The sequence below is a fragment of the Chlamydomonas reinhardtii genome, chromosome 10, assembly GCF_000002595.2.
Source record: "Chlamydomonas reinhardtii strain CC-503 cw92 mt+ chromosome 10, whole genome shotgun sequence".
Classification (NCBI taxonomy): Eukaryota; Viridiplantae; Chlorophyta; class Chlorophyceae; order Chlamydomonadales; family Chlamydomonadaceae; genus Chlamydomonas; species Chlamydomonas reinhardtii.
In genome coordinates, this window is record NC_057013.1 from 1,579,566 (window position 1) to 1,596,940 (window position 17,375).

Consider the following 17,375-nt stretch of genomic DNA (forward strand, 5'->3'; position numbering starts at 1 on the left):
CTTTTACCAGAGACCGGTCCAGCCGTACTGCCTGTGTACGCGTAGACCAAACACACTGACGAGGCGTGTGCGGATTGTTCCGATTGTCGCTTCTACTGCGCGGTGGCCCGCCGCCTGCAACATGCCCGGGCCCCATGCCTCACAACCGCAGATGGCAGTAGACTCCACAGTGCGTCATTCAGGCGTATGTGGCATCATTCAGGGCTCCCCGCAGGCCAAGAAAGGGGCGCCAGGCCCATATGCTAGTCCCCGTCCTCCATCGCAGCCGGCCATTCTCTGCGGCTCTTCCACTACGGCCTCTATCAATCCAGTTCGCCTGTTTGCAAGCTGCTTCCCAGCTGCCATCGTGACAATCTCACATCAACATAGCACTCCGCAGTCAAACCCGCGACACTGCTCTTTCAGTTTATAAGCACCTGGCCAAAACCCCTTCGAAAGGGCGGGTCTTGGCTGGGCGGCACACGCCCCCGGGCGCCCTCCTGGAAGCGGTACTGCACCACGCAGCCCTCAGCCAGCGACCAGTACCTCGGGAACTGGTCTGGCGAATGCGCCGCCTGGCGCGGCCAGAAGCGCTTCACGCCCGCCCCGCCATCACCGGCGCCCGCCGCAACCTCACCCTCGCCCGCGCCCGCGTGCGCCTGCGCCTGCCCCACACCAGCGGGCCCTCCAGTCAAACCATCATTCACCGGGGTGCCGTCATTGGCCACGCTCACTTTCAACCAGTGCTCCTTCATGTGCCCGCCGTGGTGATGCACCCAGGGGGCTTCCAGCGCCGCCAGGAGGGAGCAGCTGGGTTCGTGCCACGCCAGGGCGCGAACGAGGGTGTTGCCAGTGGACAACTCGTACAGGGGGCGGGCGGCGCCACGCCGCAGGTCCCAGCACCAAATGGATTCATTGACGCCGCCTGTGGCGGCGTGAGACAGCGACACGTGTGTGGTGGTGTAAGCGGGAGGGTGGCAGGTAAGTATATTCGGGCGGTACTGAGGTGGCATTTGAGGCCCACACCGGTATGCGGGTGACGAGGCCAAAGCGTGCTACAGCAAGCAACTCGTCAAACAAAACACAGTGCCCCTGTGCAACAAACACACGCCCACCCCCCCAGCCACCCGGCAAATCCCAACAAGGCCGCGGGCATCGCTCCCACCTGCAAAGCACAGCATGCCTGCGCCCAGCACTCCGCTGTCCCCTCCTCCTCCACCTCCACCCGGCGCGTCTGCGCCTGCGCCTGTGGGGCTTGCGGCCAGGCACACCGCAGACAGCGGCTGCGTGCCGCTGTGCGTGAGCGTGATCGCCGCGCCGCCGCCGCTGCTCCGGAGGTCCCAGACCTTGACGTCGCCGCTGTATGAGCAGCTGGCGAACGCGTGCGGCTGCCGGCACGACGCCGGTGCCGACGCCATGTCAGTCACCTTGAGCAGGTGCCCGAAGAAGCGGTTGCGAACACGCCGCGTCTCCATGTCCCAAGCAAGGATCATGTTCCCGCCCAGACCGCCACCGCCCTTTCCTCCGCCGCCGTTGCAACTCAGAGCCACCACCAACGTCACGCCGGCCCAATGCGTGGGTGTCGGCGGCGCCGCCGGCGCCGCCGCGGCGGCGGCGGCGCCACGGGCAGCTGCACCACTGGGTACTGCGCCCAACAGCATCAGCGTACGATACACCAGCCCCGTACGCAGGTCGGCTCCAGCCTCCAGCGGCGTACCGTAGCGGGAGCCAGTGAGCGGTGCTTCGGCCCCATCCACCGGCAGCGGCAGCAGGTGCACGGCGTCGGGTGGGAGGCCTACGGTGCCCTCCACGTTGGGTATCTCGCTGGCATGACGCCCGGGCATCAGACGGCCGCGGAAGCCCACTGCCTCCTCCGTGGGACTCGTGATGGGCGGCTGGTGTGCTGCCGCCGCGCCGCCTGCGGCGGCTCCGGGACGGCCCTGCTGCTCCTCGTCTTCCTCGTCTTCTTCGGAGGACGAGCAGTCGTCGATGTGGGGCTTGACCTCATGCTGCTGTGGCGGCACACGCGCCAGGTCCCACTCCAGGACAGCGCCGTTGGCTGCAAGGGCCAGCAGCGATGTGTGGGGAGCAGGGCCGTACACAACCGTTGTGTGCTTACCTTTGCCATGATGCAAGGACACGCGGCGGCGACTGTATGGCTCCCCACTACGACCTCACACACCCCAGTGCAAAACAGTGAGTGTCGCCTGTCGCGATCCTTTCCCAACCAGTCAGTACGAAAGTATGACTCTGGCTCACGATCCCCAGCTCTGGTCGTTGCCCATTGTCGGGACTTACCCTTGACAGCCACCACGCGGCTGCCCGCCACGTGCAGCCCGACGCATTCCACGGGGCCGCCCCGCGAGCCGGCGTCCACGTCACTGCACAGCGTGTACTGCAAGCCGTACCGCGGAGGCGCCACCGCGCGCGGCCTCCACCGCGACGAAGGGGAGGCAGAGGTGGAGACGCGGGCACCAGCGCCAGCAGTGGCGGAGGCGCAGACGGTGGGGTTGTTGCAGCCCATGAGCCCAGGCGCCGTGGGCGCAACCTGAGCGCGGAAGCCCTTGATGCGCCTGCGGGAGAAATGTGAGATGTGAGCGGCACAGATGGAAATGGAGGAGCGTGGAGATAGGCGGCTTCGCGTGGGCAAGAAGACAAAGATCCAAAGTTGACAAGCCCTGGGCATCAGCCCTCCTGCCCCATCCAACACAAGATGACTCGTGTCCCGCACACATGCGGCCTAACCACATACCGCACCTGCCACCATCGGCTGCAGCCCACACCAGGCCGTTGGCGGCATCTGCACGACACGTGTGGCAGCAGGGTGGGAAGTCGTGGGCGGGTGCCCTGACGAGGCGGGAACGCAAGCAGTCATGCTACATGCGAACATGGTACTCCACACGCTCAAGCCTGGTGCACATGCATCTTCAGAGAATATCGGTTGACGGGCCATGTGAGCTCCGAGTGTCCGGGTCCGTACTGGTACGTTTGTTGGCACGCACAACCCACCTGCGCACAGGCACTCGACGCCTGTGAAAAAGCCACCGCAACGAATGTCGTGCAACTGCCTGGGCTCGCGCTCGTCCTCCTCCTCCTCCTCGCCTCCAGCACCTGGTTGCTGTCGTCCCGCCGCGCGCTGCTGCTGCTGCTGCTGCTGCTGCCCTGCCGCTGCGGCGTGCTGCCCCGCCCGCTGCGCCGGCCGCTCCGCCCGCCGCCGCTGCCGCTCCTCCTCCCACTGCTCCGAACTCATCACCACCAGCGCGCCAAGTCCGGGATCCTCTCGTGTGTTGCCCCGCGGGAAGCTGACAGCAAGCAGGCTGCCGTCAAAGTGGTAGCGCTCCGACATGACTGGTAGTTGGTTGCACCTCTCCACGTCACAGCGCGCCGTGGCAATCACGCAGCCGTCAGTCGTGCCCGTGTTGCTGTCAGCGACAGCATCCGCGGTCGCGGTCGCGGCTGCTGAGCCCGTGTCAGCAGCCGGTACGATGTTGCTGCCGCTGCTACCGCCGGTGTTAATGCTGGTGCTCGGGTCTGCTGTGGAGCTGCAGGCAGCAGCGGGGGCGCTGCCGGGTGCGGTGTCGGCGGCACCGTAGGCGCGGCGCCGCACCGGCGGGCGCAGCGGCACCGGTGCCGAGATGCGGAAGGACGCCAACGGGCAGCTGTCCGCGTGCGGTGCGGGCCTGGGGAGGGACGACAGGTTGCAGGCGTGTGTAAGGCAGTAAAAGCAGCGAGGAATTCAACCTCAATCCCAGCCTCCTACGTGCCACACACACACACACACACACACACACACACACACACACACACACACACACACACACACACACACACACACACACATGCACTTGGCTCAGTACGCGCCTCTCCCACCCTTGCCCCCATTCCAGCTCACCTCTCAAACTTCCCCACGTCGACGTCGCGTGCATCGGCCTGCAAGGCCCTCTGCACCGCCTCCTCAAACGCGTTAGGCGCTTGCCCCGTTGGTTCGCCCTTGCCGTTCGCCCGCATCACGCCCATCCAAAAGTCAGCCTCCTCCGGGTCCTCAAGCTTTTGCAGCAGCCTCGCCCGCTTCTGCCGCAGCTCCTGAAACATCGCCAGATCCGCGCCGGCGACGGGGCTGGCGTCTAGCGGCAGTACCAAAGCAAGCTTTGATGCCTCGGAGCTCTCTTGCGAGAGCTCGCGTTGTCGGTTGGCGTCCATTAAGTAGATGTTCTGTACGGCTCCGAGGTAGCCGATGAAGCCTGGCGGCAGCGGGTGTGTGAGCAGCTGGGAGGTGGCGGCGCGGAGCGAGCGGCAGGAGGCGGCCGCGGCGGCGGCACTGCGCGGGTCCAGCCGCGAGAGGATGGCATGAACCACGTCTGGTGGCAGCGGCTGCAGCGGGTGCTGCTGTGGGAGGCCGGAGTTGTCCGCAGCCGCCGCTGCCCTTGCTGGCGCTGATGCTACTGATGGGGAGAGTGCAGTGGCAGTAGCACCTTCGCCGGGCTGAGGGTCACGCCTGGTGGAGGTGGCCGAGACACCCGAAGCAGCTGGGGCTGGGGCTGGGGCTGGGCCAGACGCTTTGGGTCTGGGCTTGGCAGCAAGGCCAAGCCTTTTGACCACTTGCCCGACAAATGTGTTGAAGTTGAGCTTTGATTTGCGAACAGCGGCGGCTGTGGAAGCTGCTGGAGCGGCGGGAGTTGTGGGCGTGGGCCCGGGCGCGGGCGCGGGCGCGGGCGCGGGCGCGGGCGGCAGCTGGGGCGGAGCGCACCCCCTCCGCTGCACGTAATTGTGCAGAAACAGGAACTCCTGCCGCGCTTTCTTGCTGTCAAGAATTACTTCCTCAAAAGCCAGTTTTTGAATATGAAGCAGCGTGCGTAGCACGTTCGACCGAGCCTCACCGGGCAAGCCCCCGGCATCCGCGTCGTGTAGCGCAGCGAAGCATCGTGCTGCAACGGCCATAACAAACCTATATCCGTCCATCATGTGCAAGTATTCCTGGTATTCCGAAATGAACTCCTCGGCATGCGCGACCGGGTTGCCGCTGGCCCAGTCCGCTAGAGGGTCTGTAGAATCCATGTTTATGATAATAATAATCCTTATATGATAGCTGGTGTCCCAGGACACTGACTGCTTGCATGCATGTTATAATATGGATACCACGCCCATCCCCACCGCCCGCCGAAGGCAACCTGGATCGGGAGGCGCTTGGGTTGCCCTGTATCACTGGATGCAGCACAATACATCTGGGGCACTTGTTGTGTGCGCTATCTTGGAAAGCAACCGTGCAAACGGATGATAACTGGATGGGCGGCATGTACATGTAGTGGCAGCGGGAATCACCAAAAGTTGTATGCCACGTAAAAGTAGCTTGCAGGCTCACCTAGGCTCGCGATTCCTGCCTGATGGACGTGCCTCGCACACACGTTCCCCGCCAGCTAGCGCTGCATCTCACGACCCCCGCCATGCGCGCTGCGGCCAATCTCCATCATGGTTCGGGAGTTGATTGTAACTTGCTTGCGTACTTCATTACGAGCTACCAGTAGTGCATCAATGGCCCTGCGTCACATCGTTTGCCATGCCGCAAGCAGCAGCGCCCGCCACCTATGCTAATTAATCGAGCCGGGCAGGCACAGGTTCATCCACACACAATCTCACACAGCCAAGGAAGCTCACATCGCCACGCCCCCAACTACCCCAACAATTGCAATTTGCTAGCACTTGCTGCATCCACGCTCCTCGGTCTGGCGCTCTTACAGCGCAGCCCCCAGCCCCCCAGCTCTCCATGCCGCACGCCCCAGCACACGTACTCGACTACTCCTCGCTCTCCTCCTCCTCTCCCTCATCGTCCTCGTCCTCGTCGTCCTCCTCCTCGCCGTCCTCAAAGTCATCAAAGTCATCTCGGCCCAGCTCCTTCCCTGCCAGCTCCGCATCCAGCATGGCGTCCAGGGCGTCTTCCATCAGCTCGTCATCGCTGTCGCCACCGCCCTCTGCGTCGCCGCTGCCGCTGCCGCCGCTGCTGTCGCCTCCTCCACCAGCGCTGTTATTGCCGCGCCCGCCACTCCCTCTCCCGGCCTTGCCGCCGCCAGAAAGGAACTCCTTCCAGCCGAGCGCATCCCCATCCTCCTCGTCGTCCTCCTCCTCATCGTCGTCGTCATCGCCCTCCTCATCGTCACCCTCCTCGTCGTCCTCGTCATCAAGCGCGTCAAAGTCATCGCGGCCCAGGTCCTTTCCCGCCAGCTCTGCGTCCAGCATGGCCTCCAGCGCGTCTTCCATCAGCTCGTCATCGCTGTCACCCACGTCGCTGTCATCGTTGTTGTTGTCGCTGTCGTCTCCCAGCCGCAGCCCAATTCCGTCTTCGTCCGAGCTCTCATCCTCCTCGTCCTCGGAGGGCGGCTCCGGCTGGGCCTTGCCCTGCTTGCCCTTGCCCGCGCCCTTCTTGCCTGCTGCCCGCTCCAGCAGCAGTAGCTGCTTGTCCGTGTCCTCCTTCTTGGCGCCCTTCTTGGTCGCAGCCTGCGGTAGCGGCGGCAGCGCTGCCGCCGCCTTGGCGGCGGCAGCGGCCTTGCCCTTGGCTTTGCCCTTCACGGGCTCCTCCTCTGACGCCATGGCTATTGTTGCGGCCGCTGCTACCTTGTCGGCCTTCTTCTCCACCTTGCCGGCCTTCTTGCCGGTCACCGCCGCGGCAGCGTCCGCAGCGGCGGCCGCCGCCACCGCCATCGCCGCTGCCTCGGCCTTCTCCTTCTTCTTGCCCGCCACCTTTGCGCCGGCATCCACAGGCGCGGCCGCCGCAGCTGCAGCGGCCGCGGCAGCCGCTGCCTCCTTCTGCTTGCCCTTGCTACCCTTAGCCGCCGCCGCCGTCGCCGCAGGCACTGCGACTGCAGGCACCGCCTCCTCCCGCTTCGCCTTCTTGGCCGCCCGGCCCGCAGCCGCCGGCTCCTGCGCTTCCTCCTCCTTAACGGCGACAGCTGCCACCCCTGCCGCAGCCGCCGAAGTCTTCTTGCCGCCCTTCTCCGCCGCCACTGCCTTGGCCAACCCATTCCCTACCTCGCCGGCCGCAGCCGCCTTTCCCGCCGCTCCACCGCCGGCACCCATCTTCGCGCCTCCACTCTTCATGCCCCCCATGCCACCCATGCCGCCGCCGCCGCCCGCCGACACGCCATCCACCAGCTCGCGCGACGCCGCCACGAACTCCGCTTTGGCCTTGTCACGGTACCCCGCATCGAACTCGGATCCGTGCCGTACGAAGTACTTGTAGTACAGCGACAGCTGGCGCTTAGTCATGTCGAAGCGCTCGTGGTAGATGAGCATCTGGCCGCAGGCCAGAGCAGCGCGCAGGGCCATGGGCGGGAAGGGCAGGTGGGTGCGGGGGAAGTAGGGCGGCTCGTAGGCATCGTCGGCGCAGCCCCACGACACCGCCAGGCGCGGCGTATGGAAGCCCTTGCGGCCGCGGCTGCCCCAGTGGATGATGCTGGGGTGGCGTGGCGGGGCGGTGAGGGGAGGCGAGGGGAGGCGAGGGGTTAAGGGACAAAGGGTGCGGTTAGGGAAGCATGAGATCGAGTGTCAAGCGTGACACCCCCCCTTAGCTGAACGCCAGCCGTCGGCCAGCCTGGACCTCTGCCTCATGTACCCTACTCAGTGTTCCCTCTCTCCCTCTCCCTGTGCCTCTCATGCGCTCGCTCACCGGTGTGTGAAGATGATCGCCGAGCCCGCCTCTGCTGGCAGCGCGCGGATGGCCTGCGACAAACAGAAAGCAAGTGGAGCACGCGGCGTGAGCAAACCCACAGTGCCCACAGCTCAAAGATGGCCCTCGTCCACGGCCCTCTCTCTTTATGCTTTTTGGAACACATGCACAGACACAGGCACACACAAATACACATACACACGTGTGTGTTTGCCACCCCGGCCCCCACCTGGAAGTCCTCCTTGCCCGCCAGCGCCACCGCCAGCGGGTCCGGCCCGTCGTCGTCGTCCCCGGCGAAGTAGCCCGGGTCGGCCCATCGCGGCACCACGTACAGACACGAGTTCTCGGGGCAGGCATCCGTCAGGGGCACCTGAGGGGCCGGCGGGCGGCATGCGGGGGAGGCGGGTGGGCTGGGTGAGTGAGTGAGTGACTGGGTGAGTGAGTGGATGGGAGGGTGGGTGGGGTTAGATGCCCGCGCCCGTCATGCCACGCCACACTACCCACGTCACTCCATCCGCACCGGCACCGGCACCGGCACACCGGCATCGGCACCGGCACCGGCACCGGCACCGGGACCGGCACCGGCACCGGCACCGGGACCGGCACCGGCACCGGCACCGGCACCGGCACCGGCACCAGCACCAGCACCGGCACCGGCGCCCGCCTTAGGCCTGCCCCCTTCCCCCCGCCTGCCCCCTCCCCTCCCTCACCCAGCATGTGCTGTACATGGCTGTGCCGTCTGGCCGGAAGGTGGCGGGCGAGTGGTCGGGCTGGCGGTCGCGGTGCGGCGAGAAGCCCGCGGCGCCCGCGTTGGGGTCCACATACCTGCAGCCGGTGGCGGCATCACGGTGGCGGGTGTGTGAGAGCCACGTGTTTACAGCGGTAGGCCCACGGGCCTAATGAGGAAACACGCCGCACACCCCGCGTGACAGTCAGTGGCAGTCAGGTTGGAGCGTATGTGCAACTGCTTGCATGAGTCGGAGCGTATGTGCAACTGCTTGCATGAGTCTAGCAGTCAAGTCCCGAATGAGTGTCTCCCAATCAAAGGCCGCCATGGCGCCCTCAAGCCCGTCTATCTGGCCCCCCACTCCCTAGCTCCCTAGCTTCGTAGCTCCCTAGCCCACTACCTCTCATGAGCTCCCCCTCTCTCGGTAGCGCTCTCACCAGCACAGCACATCCATGTTGCAGGCATTGCCGGTGGCCCCCGCCATCAGCGAGCTTGCCTGCTGCACCAGCGCCCACACCTACAGGCCGTTGTGGGCGGTAGTGTGGCATCACTGGGGGGTGTGGACGTGGGTGCGCATGCACGCACGCAATTCTTCAAGGCGCGCTCAAGCATCCCGGTCTGGCTCCGCGCCACAAGCCACCCGTGCGTGCGGATGGGCGGATGGCGCATGCCAGTGGATAATGCTATCGCGCCTGATGCTGGGGACTGAGGTTTGGGTCCATACGGTTCAGCTCTAGTTTGGGATACATCTATCCCGCCCTGTTCCGCCCGCCCCCCGGCCCCCTTGCCGAGCTGCCGCGCCTCGCTCTCACCTCGTCATACATGATGAGGAAGCTGGCTGGCCAGCCCGCCTGCATGAGAGCCACCATGGAGCGAGCCAGCACGTGCACGTCCACTCCCCACTGCAAGTCTGACGGGTGGACCTGGGTGGGGGGCGTGGAGGGGGCGGGAGCGGGGGCGGCGGGAAGTGGGGGCAACGTCGTGGGGCATCACAGAGGTGCAGCGTGCACCCGTTGTGGGTGTTGCGATGGCTTTTGGAGGCTTTGTTTAACTATACATGTGTGTGATAGAACGTATTGCTGTTATGCGCGGGAGAGGGCAGCAGCTTGCTGCCGGTACAATTTATGTCGGCGGGCGCACTGCTGCCGGCGACAGTCTTTCCTGTGAACGACACAATTACACATCAGGATTTTGCATATCATCAAAGCTTCCGCACCTGGACAACGCCCTCCGTGAGCACTTGCTCGCGGGCATCCTTGACGACCTCCTTGCCCCACTTCTTCTTCGCCGCTTTCGTTCCCAGCTTGCCCGAGACAGACAGCTCCGGGCAAAGCCGAGCCCAGTAGGAAGGGTCAGCCAGGTTTTCCAAGTTGCGGGTGGCCATGAGCAGCTCCTGGTCCGGACATGGCGTCTTGGGGTCAGGCAAGTTTGCCCGCCGCGGGAAATGCTCTGTAGGTTTACTCATGTGTGGAAGGTGCGTTGCAGGAAAGCACGGCAGTATGTCGGGACTGGCAAGTCGGGTTGTTGTCATGGCCCTGGCAGTTGGCAGGGGGTACGGCAAGCCCGATGCAGACAGACGCGCATGCATCGCCGCCGGTCCGCTGTGCACGCAGCGATCCGGCTGCCCTGTAACGCTGTGGGTCACCGTGGGCTGCTGGAGAAGGGAACTGCAACGTCAGCTCTCGGGCATGATGAGCCAGGACTATCCGGGCTTCTGCACCTGTCGCCTGTGGGAAGGCCAAGGCTTAAGCGCCCAGCTCGACGCGTCCATGCGCCCTTCCCACCCCCTGTCGACAAATATTTGATGCATGACACTGCACGGATGCCGCGGTTGGAGCTGGACACCTGGCCTGACTACTGGAGCAGTTGATTGTTGTTGTCGGGATGTTGAGCGTGTTACCAACCCCAGCTCACTCCTTTCGCTGCACCAGAGCCCGTGTGCATTTGAAGGTATGGGAATACTGCAAGACCAAGCACCAAGCGTCCTGACCTCTCCCATCATTGTTGCCGTGGGGGGGGCTGGGAAGCAGGGGGAAAAGCCGCCCTGGGAAAGACCGTGCTCCATGAGTCCCATGCAGCAACGCCGCTGCAGTGTCACCCTGATGACCGCGTGTGGTCTTTGTCGTTGCCTAGGCCATCACAACTATAGCGCAAGTCCGAGCAGTACAGAAGTGTCACAAATACTTGCCGAATTCGGCCATCCTTATCGACCCACTGCTAACCTCGGCTTCTCTCTTGACGTAGCACGTGCCAAACGTTGAAGCGTTTCTTGACTGTGTTTAGAGGGATGGCCGCACTCAAGAGGCTATGAGAACGACTGGGTGGGCCACCACCGCGGGTGGCCACCCCTTTGCGGCCCGGGGAAAGCTGCGATGGTATGTCCAGTATGAAGCGGCTATATTGTATTATGATAAATGATTAACATACTGAACTGGGGCGGCCGCTGCTTGCGCAGTGACCTGGTGACCGCTCGCGCAGCTGCACCACACACGGGCAACACAAATGTAAGTCGCATATGTTATAATACCTGTCGATGATTGGAAAAGCTTGGCACAGCATGGCGTGCTTGGCACCAAACCTACCCTGACCCTGCTTTGCCGGCTATCGCGTCGCTCTGCAGCGATCGGAAGCACGGAGCTCCTTGCAAATACATGGTCCACCTGCTGCCGCTGAATCCGCCCTGGTATCGGTGACGCCGGACGCACTTGTTCGGCCACTGAAGGTGGGGTGGTCCTGGTTAGCGTGTCAACCCAATACCCGCAAGCTTGCTGTGGGTATTCTTCCTCACAGCGTTTGTTCCATGCACCGGTCTACGCAGGTCAACGGACATGCAACACATGGCAGCAGCGAGCCTGGCAGCGGCCGCAGCAGCACCAGCGCCACGCTAGCCGGGAACACGGATGCTTGCGGGCTGCTTACAGGCGCACGACCTGTGCCTGCGGACGCTGCGAAGTCTGTCCACAGCCTACAAATCGCACCGGAGCACTCGTTGGTCCCAGCGGCAAACGGCAGGAGCCACCCACCGGCCGCCACTTCTAGGGACGCACCACCGCTTGTCCGCGGCGCTCCACTCAGAGGGGCGCCAGCGCGGGAAACAGGCGGGCGGGGGCAGGATGAGGATGCAGCCGCAGGCGCACCTGCAGCCACAGCATCGTGGGAGTACGCGCGGACTGCGGAGCAGCAGCACGTGCCGCCATCGCCTGCCTCCACGTCCTCCGCCTCCGGGTCATCGGCGTCACTGAACGGCTGGCCGGGTGCTCATGACAGCGGCGGCGGCGGCAGCGGCGGTGGCCGGGGCGTCGCGTACTTGGGGCGTGGCTCTTCGCGTGTAGCACACAGCTATAGGCCACAGGAAGAGCTTGAGCAACCCCAGCAACGTCAGCAGCATACGCAAGCGACCAGCAACTACAGCCCGTCTTCGCGAGGGGCAGGCGGCGGCAGCAGGCAGCCTGGCATGTCTTATTTCACTGGCGGAGCCAGCGCTCGCGGCAGCACAGGTCCTGCCAACACCGGCGGAGCAACGAGCGCCGGCGCTAGTGCGGGCGTGTGGCCCAGTGGCGCTGACCTCGTCAATGCGGGGTTGCTCGCCAAAATAGACGCCGCGACCAACTGGTACGAGCTGCGCGCAGTCCTTGCAAGCAGCGGCGGTGGGAGCGGCAGCACCAGCACCAGCCACAGCCGCAGCCCTCGTAACGCGGGCGGCGGCGCCGCTTCCGCCACCGCGGCTGCGGCGTCATCCCCGTCCGCGGCGGCGACGGCGCTGGCAGTGCTGCGCCGGCTGGCGGCGGTCACGCGGTACGACATGCGGCCGGCCGAGTGCGCCGCCCTCGGCGCCTTCCTCGAGCGGTGGCTGCTGGAGTGCGCTCTGCCGGCGTTGCCGGCCATGCGCGCCGCCGACCTCGCTGCCGCCATGCACGCGGTCGCCAAGCTGGCGCGCGCGCTGCCGGCGCCGCCGCCGGCCTGGACCGCCGGCTGGTTCGCGGCGGCGGCGCCGCACCTGCGCGCGGCGGCCTTCCGGCCCAAGGACATCAGCCTCAGCCTGTGGGCGCTGTCGAAGCTGGCGGCGCGGCCGCCGGCGGGCGGGCTGCAGCTGCTGCTGGCGGCGGCGGAGCCGCACCTGCACCGCTTCAACGCGCAGGACCTATCGCTGGTGGCCCTGGCGCTGGCGGCGTTGCGCGGCCGAGACGGCGGCGTCAGCAGCGGCAGCGGGAGCGGGGAAGGGAGCACGGATGGAGAAGGGCGCGGGAGCACGGGAGGTGAGGGGGAGGGGCTGCAGCAGCTGCTGCCGAGTGCCGAGTGGCGCCAGCTGTACCTGGCCCGCGTGGGCGAGGTGGTCCGGCAGGAGGCAGTGGGCGCGCTGGGCAGCAGCACGTCACAGCTCGGCGGTGGCACCAGCAGCTACAGCGGCGGGCGAGGGGGCGACTGTGGCCCGCAGGCGCTCTGCAACCTGTTGCATGGGCTGGTGCGCTCTGGGCTGTTGTCGTCGTCGGTGCCGGCGCCTCCCGACGCCGACCGGGCACTGCCGCCGGCGGGGTTGGCGGGCACGGACGGGCGCGGCCCGGCGGCGGGGCCCAGCTGGCTTGACGAGGAAGGCGGTGAGGAGTTGGCAATGGCGGTTGTCGCCAGCGCCACGCTATCGCCGGTTTCGGCAGCGGTGCTAGCACCATCACCGTCGTCGCCATTGGTGGCGGCGGCAGCTGTTGACGCGCGGTGGCTGCTGGAGGACCTGTGTACGGCGCTGTACAGCGTACTGCCGCAGTGCACGCCGCAGGGGCTGGCCAATGCGTTGTCGGCGCTGGCGGCGGCGGGGCACGTGCCGGACGCGGGGTGGCTGGAGCGCTTCTACATTGAGAGCGCAGCACGCATGGACACCGGCAGCAGCAGCGGTAGCAGCGGCAGTAGCAGTGGCTCCGGCAGGGAAGGCGCGGACGGCGCCGACAGTAGCATTAGCGGCGGAAACGGCAGTAGCAGCAGGTGGTGTAACGCCGATGACTTGGCGCACATGGCGGCGGCGGCGGCGGAGCTACGGTTGGCGCCGCCGCGGTGGTGGGCGGCGCGGCTGTACGGAGCCATGGAGCGGCGGCTGACGCATGGCGGCGGCGGCTGTAGCGCCCGCCAGCTGTCGCAAATGCTGCACGGTGCGGCTCAGCTGCACCGGAGCTACGGCCAGCTGCCTCTAGCGCCCGTTGCATCTAACACCAAGAGCGGTGCAGGTGTCGATGCACTGGCACCACACGCGGCTGCACCTGTCGTGGCGCCCGCGCCGCCTTGCACCGTCGCCGCCGCCGCCGCGGCGCGGCCGCCGCCGTCCCTCTTGGCCGCCTGGCACCGCGCCGCGGCGGCGGCACTCCCGGGGTTCAATGCAGTCGACGCCGCGCACAGCTTGTGGGCGCTGGCGGCGCTGGGGGAGCGGCCGCCGCCGGACTGGCTGCAGCGGCTGCTGGTGGGTGTGCGCGGCGCGCTGGTGGCGGCGCCGCCGTCTGAGCTGGCGGTGCTGCTGTGGTCGCTGTCGGAGCTGCGGTTCCGACCCACCTGGTCCTGGATCGCGGACTGCGTGGAGGCCAGCGCGCCGGGGCTGCCGCGGATGGAGGGGCAGGTGCGTGCGAGGCCGTGTTCTGTATGCGTGTCTGTGTAAGCTTGTGAGGTCGAGTTGCGGCGGAAGGGTAGAAAGTCGGAATGATCGGGCGTGGGCGTAAGTAGCTGCCTTGTGTTCTTGTTACGGTGTTGACATCAGCCGCGCACGAGCTCGCTACCTGCGTTCGTCCCTGCCCTTCCTGTCTGTACAACGCCGCACCGTTGCAACATCGCCTTCTCCTGACTAGGCATGCCATGAATCCCCTTCCATGTCTCACCTCACAGCGCGCTCTAACCCAACGCGTTCTCCACACGACAGGACTTCGCCATGCTGTTAAGCGGCCTGGTGCGGCTGGGCGGCCGCCCCACACCCGAGTGGTCGGCCCGGCTAATGGCGGCGCTGGCGCCGCGGCTGCGGCGGCTGCGGCTTCGCTCCTTGTCGCAGTGCGTCTGGGCGCTCTACCGCCTGCGCGTGCAGCCGCCGCCAGAGGTGCTGACGCAGCTGGCTGCGGAGCTGCGGCGGCGCTGGCTACAGCAGGCAGCAGCGGCGTCGGCGTCGGCGTCGGCGTCGGCGTCGGCGGCGACTTCGGCAGCAGCCGGGGAGGAGCAGCGGGAGCAGCTACGGCACAGCGTAATGTTGCTGTGGGTCATCTCGATATGGTTGGGGTCGGAGGGGCGGAAGCACCGGCCGGCAGTGGCGGCAGCGCTGGCCGCGGGCGGGCGCAACGGCGCTGGGCGTGGGCCGGGGGGCAGGCTGACAGGCGCGCCACGGCTTCGGCTGCGGCGGCCGGTGAACGGGAACACAGGGGCAGCGGGGCTGAGCTCTGTTGAACCGCGGTCTCCGGACGTCGCCATCAAACAGCAGCCGCACAGCGCAGTAGCTGCAGGCCCCCAGACCCACCGCCCACCGGCGCCGGCCTGCCGCCTGAGCAGCCGCATGCTGCGCCGCCGCCGTGCCGCGCGGCCCGGCCACCTCGCGGCCGCACTTGGTGGCGACGCCGCCGCCGCTGCCGCGCTCCGGCGCAGCCTGGCGTCGCAGCTACTGCCGGCGGCGCTAGCCGCCACAGAGCCGCTGCTGGCGGCGCGGCGCGCGACGGCACAGGACGCGGCGCTGCTGGCGGCGGTGGTGCGGCGGATGCCCCGACAGGTGCGCCGCGCCGCCGCAACGGCGGCGCCGGCGTGGCCGCAGGCGCTACTGGACGCGACGGAGCCGCTGCTCCCGAGCATGACACACGCCGGGCTGCTCCAAACACTGGCAGCGGCGAAGCTTCTGCTGCGCGGTAGCGGTAAGGAGCAGGGCGCCGGCGCGGTTGTGGATGGGCGCTGGGTGGCGGCGGCCGAGCGCGCCGTGGCTGTACAACTGGGCGCGGCGTCGCCGCTTCTGCCGTGTGCCGCCCGAGTGACGCTGCTGCGTCGCTTGACGGCCCTGGGCGCGAGCGGAAGTGCCGCGCGCTTGAACGGCGCGTCCATGCCGTGTCAGCCCGCAGCTTCCAACGGCAGCAGCAGTAGCAGCAGTAGCGGTAGTAGCTGCGGCTGTGGAACGGCCACGACGCCAGCGGGCGGGATTCGGACTGTAACCGCGGCGGGGAGCTCCCGGGTGCTGCTGGATGCGGTGGCGGCGATGCGCCGCACCGGCACGGTGGCGGAGCCCCTGGTGGCGCTGCAGGCGGCACTGCTACGGGCGCGTGTGCGCCTGCGCAAGCTGCGCGCCGCGCTCCGGGGCGCGCACGCGGCGGCCGCGGCTCGACGTGCCCGGGGTCCGCCTCCTGCGGCTTCGGCGGCCCTTGCGGCGGCCGCGCAGGACGTGGCGGCAGCAACGGAGCTGGCGGTGGCGGCCGCTGCTGGGGCGCAGAGCGCCTGCCGGCCGAAGACACTTGCGGCGGCGCAATGGCGCGTGCAGGCTGCGGTGGTGGCGGCGACATATGCGTTGCTGCCGCCTCGCGGCAGTGGTAGCGGCGGCTTAGCCGACGAGGACGATGGCGAGGAGGAGGATGTGGCGGCGCCAGCGGTGCGGGTGAATGGGGGACGTCAGCCCCTGCCGCCACTGTCGGTAGAGCAGAGGCGCTGGATCCAAGCTCGCGCGGAGCGGACGGTGGCAGCGCAGCTGCTCGCGGCGGCGCCGCCGGAGCACGTCGCGCAACTGGCCGCGCTTGCGGCGGTGCCGCTGGCGGCCCAGGCTGGGCGCGCCGCCGCCACTGGCGCGTCGCAGCAGGCAGGGGGTCCGTCGCACAGGCGGCGACAGCAGGAGCAAGAAGAAGCTGCGCGATCCCTGTTGTGGCTGGCTGCTGCCTGCAGCGCCCGGTGGCGGCGCATGCTGCGGCCGCACCGGGCCCTGGCGGCGCGCTCTTGGCGGGCGGCTCTGGCCTCATTGGAGCTCAGCTCGCCGGCTCTGGCGCAGCAGCTGGCGGCTGTGCTCCCAGCTGTAGTAAGCGGTGGCGCGCGACCGGGTGGTCATGGTGCTGGGGGCGCTGGGGACATGACAGGCGAGTCTGACTGCAAGGCAGCGGCGAGGGCTGCCGTCTGCGCTGAGTTGGCAGCCGCGAGCGGGGTTGTGCTCGAGGCGGCGACGTCAGCGGCCGCCAATGGGCGGTGATGCTGGGTCGCCGTGCGAGGTCCGGGACTGTGCACTGCAAGAATGGATCGAACGCAATTTGCTTTGTATGCTTGACGTGGTGTGTGGAGACTTGGCTTTCCAGGTGCAGGCCACAATAGACTAGGAGGGACAGCAAGGACTCGCGGCGGCCGAGCAAGTACGGTATGGATTGCTCGGGCACCTCAGTTGATTGCATTGGTTACACGTTGCGTGGACAGACTGGACAGACACGGATTGGACTGGACTGGCAGGAATGTGCTGCCATGAGCGATGCGATGCGTTGAGCGGGTGCACCAGCTGCCTGCAAGCGTGCAAGCCTAGGGTGGATGGTTAGTCAGAAACGGATAATGTTGCTCGGTTTTTGATAGTTCCAAGTGGGGGGAGCCGCTAAAGGTCCGGGTTCAAACAAGTGCATAGGGTAGGAATCAGTGGGTAGGAATGCATGGGCGGCTGCGGTGGATGGAGGTGCGGTGCGCCCTGAAGTCCTGGGAAAGTGTGTCGTCGTGCTCATGCCCTCTCCATTATGCATTTTCCTATTCATCCTGACCGCGTCTTGGGCCCTATCAAAAGACTTCGTGGCTATGCCAGGTCCCAGCAGTAACAAGTCGCAAAGTTATGGCTCAGAGTAGGCTCAGCGGGCTGCATTCTCAAACCGGCTTGCGGGCCCTTGATTGACTCGTGGACTCGCCAAGAGTGTCACGGTTTTGAAAGCGAGGCGGGCCGGCTCCGCGCTTTGCAAGCACTCCTACCGAAACTTTAGCTGGGTGGCACGCTACCATGCAATAGCAAAGTTGATCACCCACAAGAGCGCAGCAGGATGCATCGTACAGTCGGTTGCGCCCATG

At 66.7% G+C, this 17,375-nt stretch overlaps 3 protein-coding genes across 3 annotated transcripts; 1 reads left to right on the top strand and 2 right to left on the bottom strand.

The window, feature by feature from the left end:
• CHLRE_10g429300v5 (uncharacterized protein) lies at positions 1–5,066 on the bottom strand. Its single transcript, XM_043066612.1, has 6 exons — positions 3,872–5,066; positions 2,989–3,659; positions 2,737–2,779; positions 2,278–2,552; positions 1,145–2,038; positions 1–904 (listed from the first exon to the last, which is right to left on the bottom strand). The coding sequence occupies exons 1-6, from the start codon at positions 4,936–4,938 to the stop codon at positions 402–404; spliced, it is 3,453 nt and encodes a 1,150-aa protein (XP_042920009.1). The 5' UTR covers positions 4,939–5,066; the 3' UTR covers positions 1–401.
• A 154-nt stretch (positions 5,067–5,220) lies between these two features.
• CHLRE_10g429350v5 (uncharacterized protein) lies at positions 5,221–9,846 on the bottom strand. Its single transcript, XM_043066613.1, has 7 exons — positions 9,580–9,846; positions 9,176–9,286; positions 8,801–8,880; positions 8,347–8,461; positions 7,866–8,006; positions 7,637–7,689; positions 5,221–7,423 (listed from the first exon to the last, which is right to left on the bottom strand). Exons 1-7 carry the CDS (start codon positions 9,745–9,747, stop codon positions 5,770–5,772), a joined length of 2,322 nt encoding a protein of 773 aa, XP_042920010.1. The 5' UTR covers positions 9,748–9,846; the 3' UTR covers positions 5,221–5,769.
• A 660-nt stretch (positions 9,847–10,506) lies between these two features.
• Positions 10,507–17,288, top strand: CHLRE_10g429400v5 (uncharacterized protein). The gene is made up of 5 exons (XM_043066614.1): positions 10,507–10,738; positions 10,819–10,867; positions 10,984–11,085; positions 11,182–13,959; positions 14,257–17,288. The coding sequence occupies exons 1-5, from the start codon at positions 10,671–10,673 to the stop codon at positions 16,528–16,530; spliced, it is 5,271 nt and encodes a 1,756-aa protein (XP_042920011.1). The 5' UTR covers positions 10,507–10,670; the 3' UTR covers positions 16,531–17,288.
• The last annotated feature ends 87 nt before the right edge of the window (positions 17,289–17,375 follow it).

Bases quoted from the DNA above. Each gene is read 5' to 3' on its own strand.
- CHLRE_10g429300v5 (XM_043066612.1), bottom strand. From the start codon at position 4,938: ATGGACGGATATAGGTTTGTTATGGCCGTTGCAGCACGATGCTTCGCT. The intron at 2,780-2,988 runs GTGGGTTGTGCG...CGTGTCGTGCAG, and splicing joins CGTCGAGTGCCTGTGCGCAG to ATGCCGCCAACGGCCTGGTG. The intron at 2,039-2,277 runs GTAAGTCCCGAC...TGGCCCTTGCAG, and splicing joins CCGCGTGGTGGCTGTCAAGG to CCAACGGCGCTGTCCTGGAG.
- CHLRE_10g429350v5 (XM_043066613.1), bottom strand. From the start codon at position 9,747: ATGGCCACCCGCAACTTGGAAAACCTGGCTGACCCTTCCTACTGGGCT. The intron at 9,287-9,579 runs GTGCGGAAGCTT...CCCCCCACCCAG, and splicing joins TCACGGAGGGCGTTGTCCAG to GTCCACCCGTCAGACTTGCA. The intron at 7,424-7,636 runs GTGAGCGAGCGC...ACGCCACCCCAG, and splicing joins GCGATCATCTTCACACACCG to CATCATCCACTGGGGCAGCC.
- CHLRE_10g429400v5 (XM_043066614.1), top strand. From the start codon at position 10,671: ATGAGAACGACTGGGTGGGCCACCACCGCGGGTGGCCACCCCTTTGCG. The intron at 10,739-10,818 runs GTATGTCCAGTA...CTGCTTGCGCAG, and splicing joins GCCCGGGGAAAGCTGCGATG to TGACCTGGTGACCGCTCGCG. The intron at 10,868-10,983 runs GTAAGTCGCATA...GTCGCTCTGCAG, and splicing joins CACACACGGGCAACACAAAT to CGATCGGAAGCACGGAGCTC.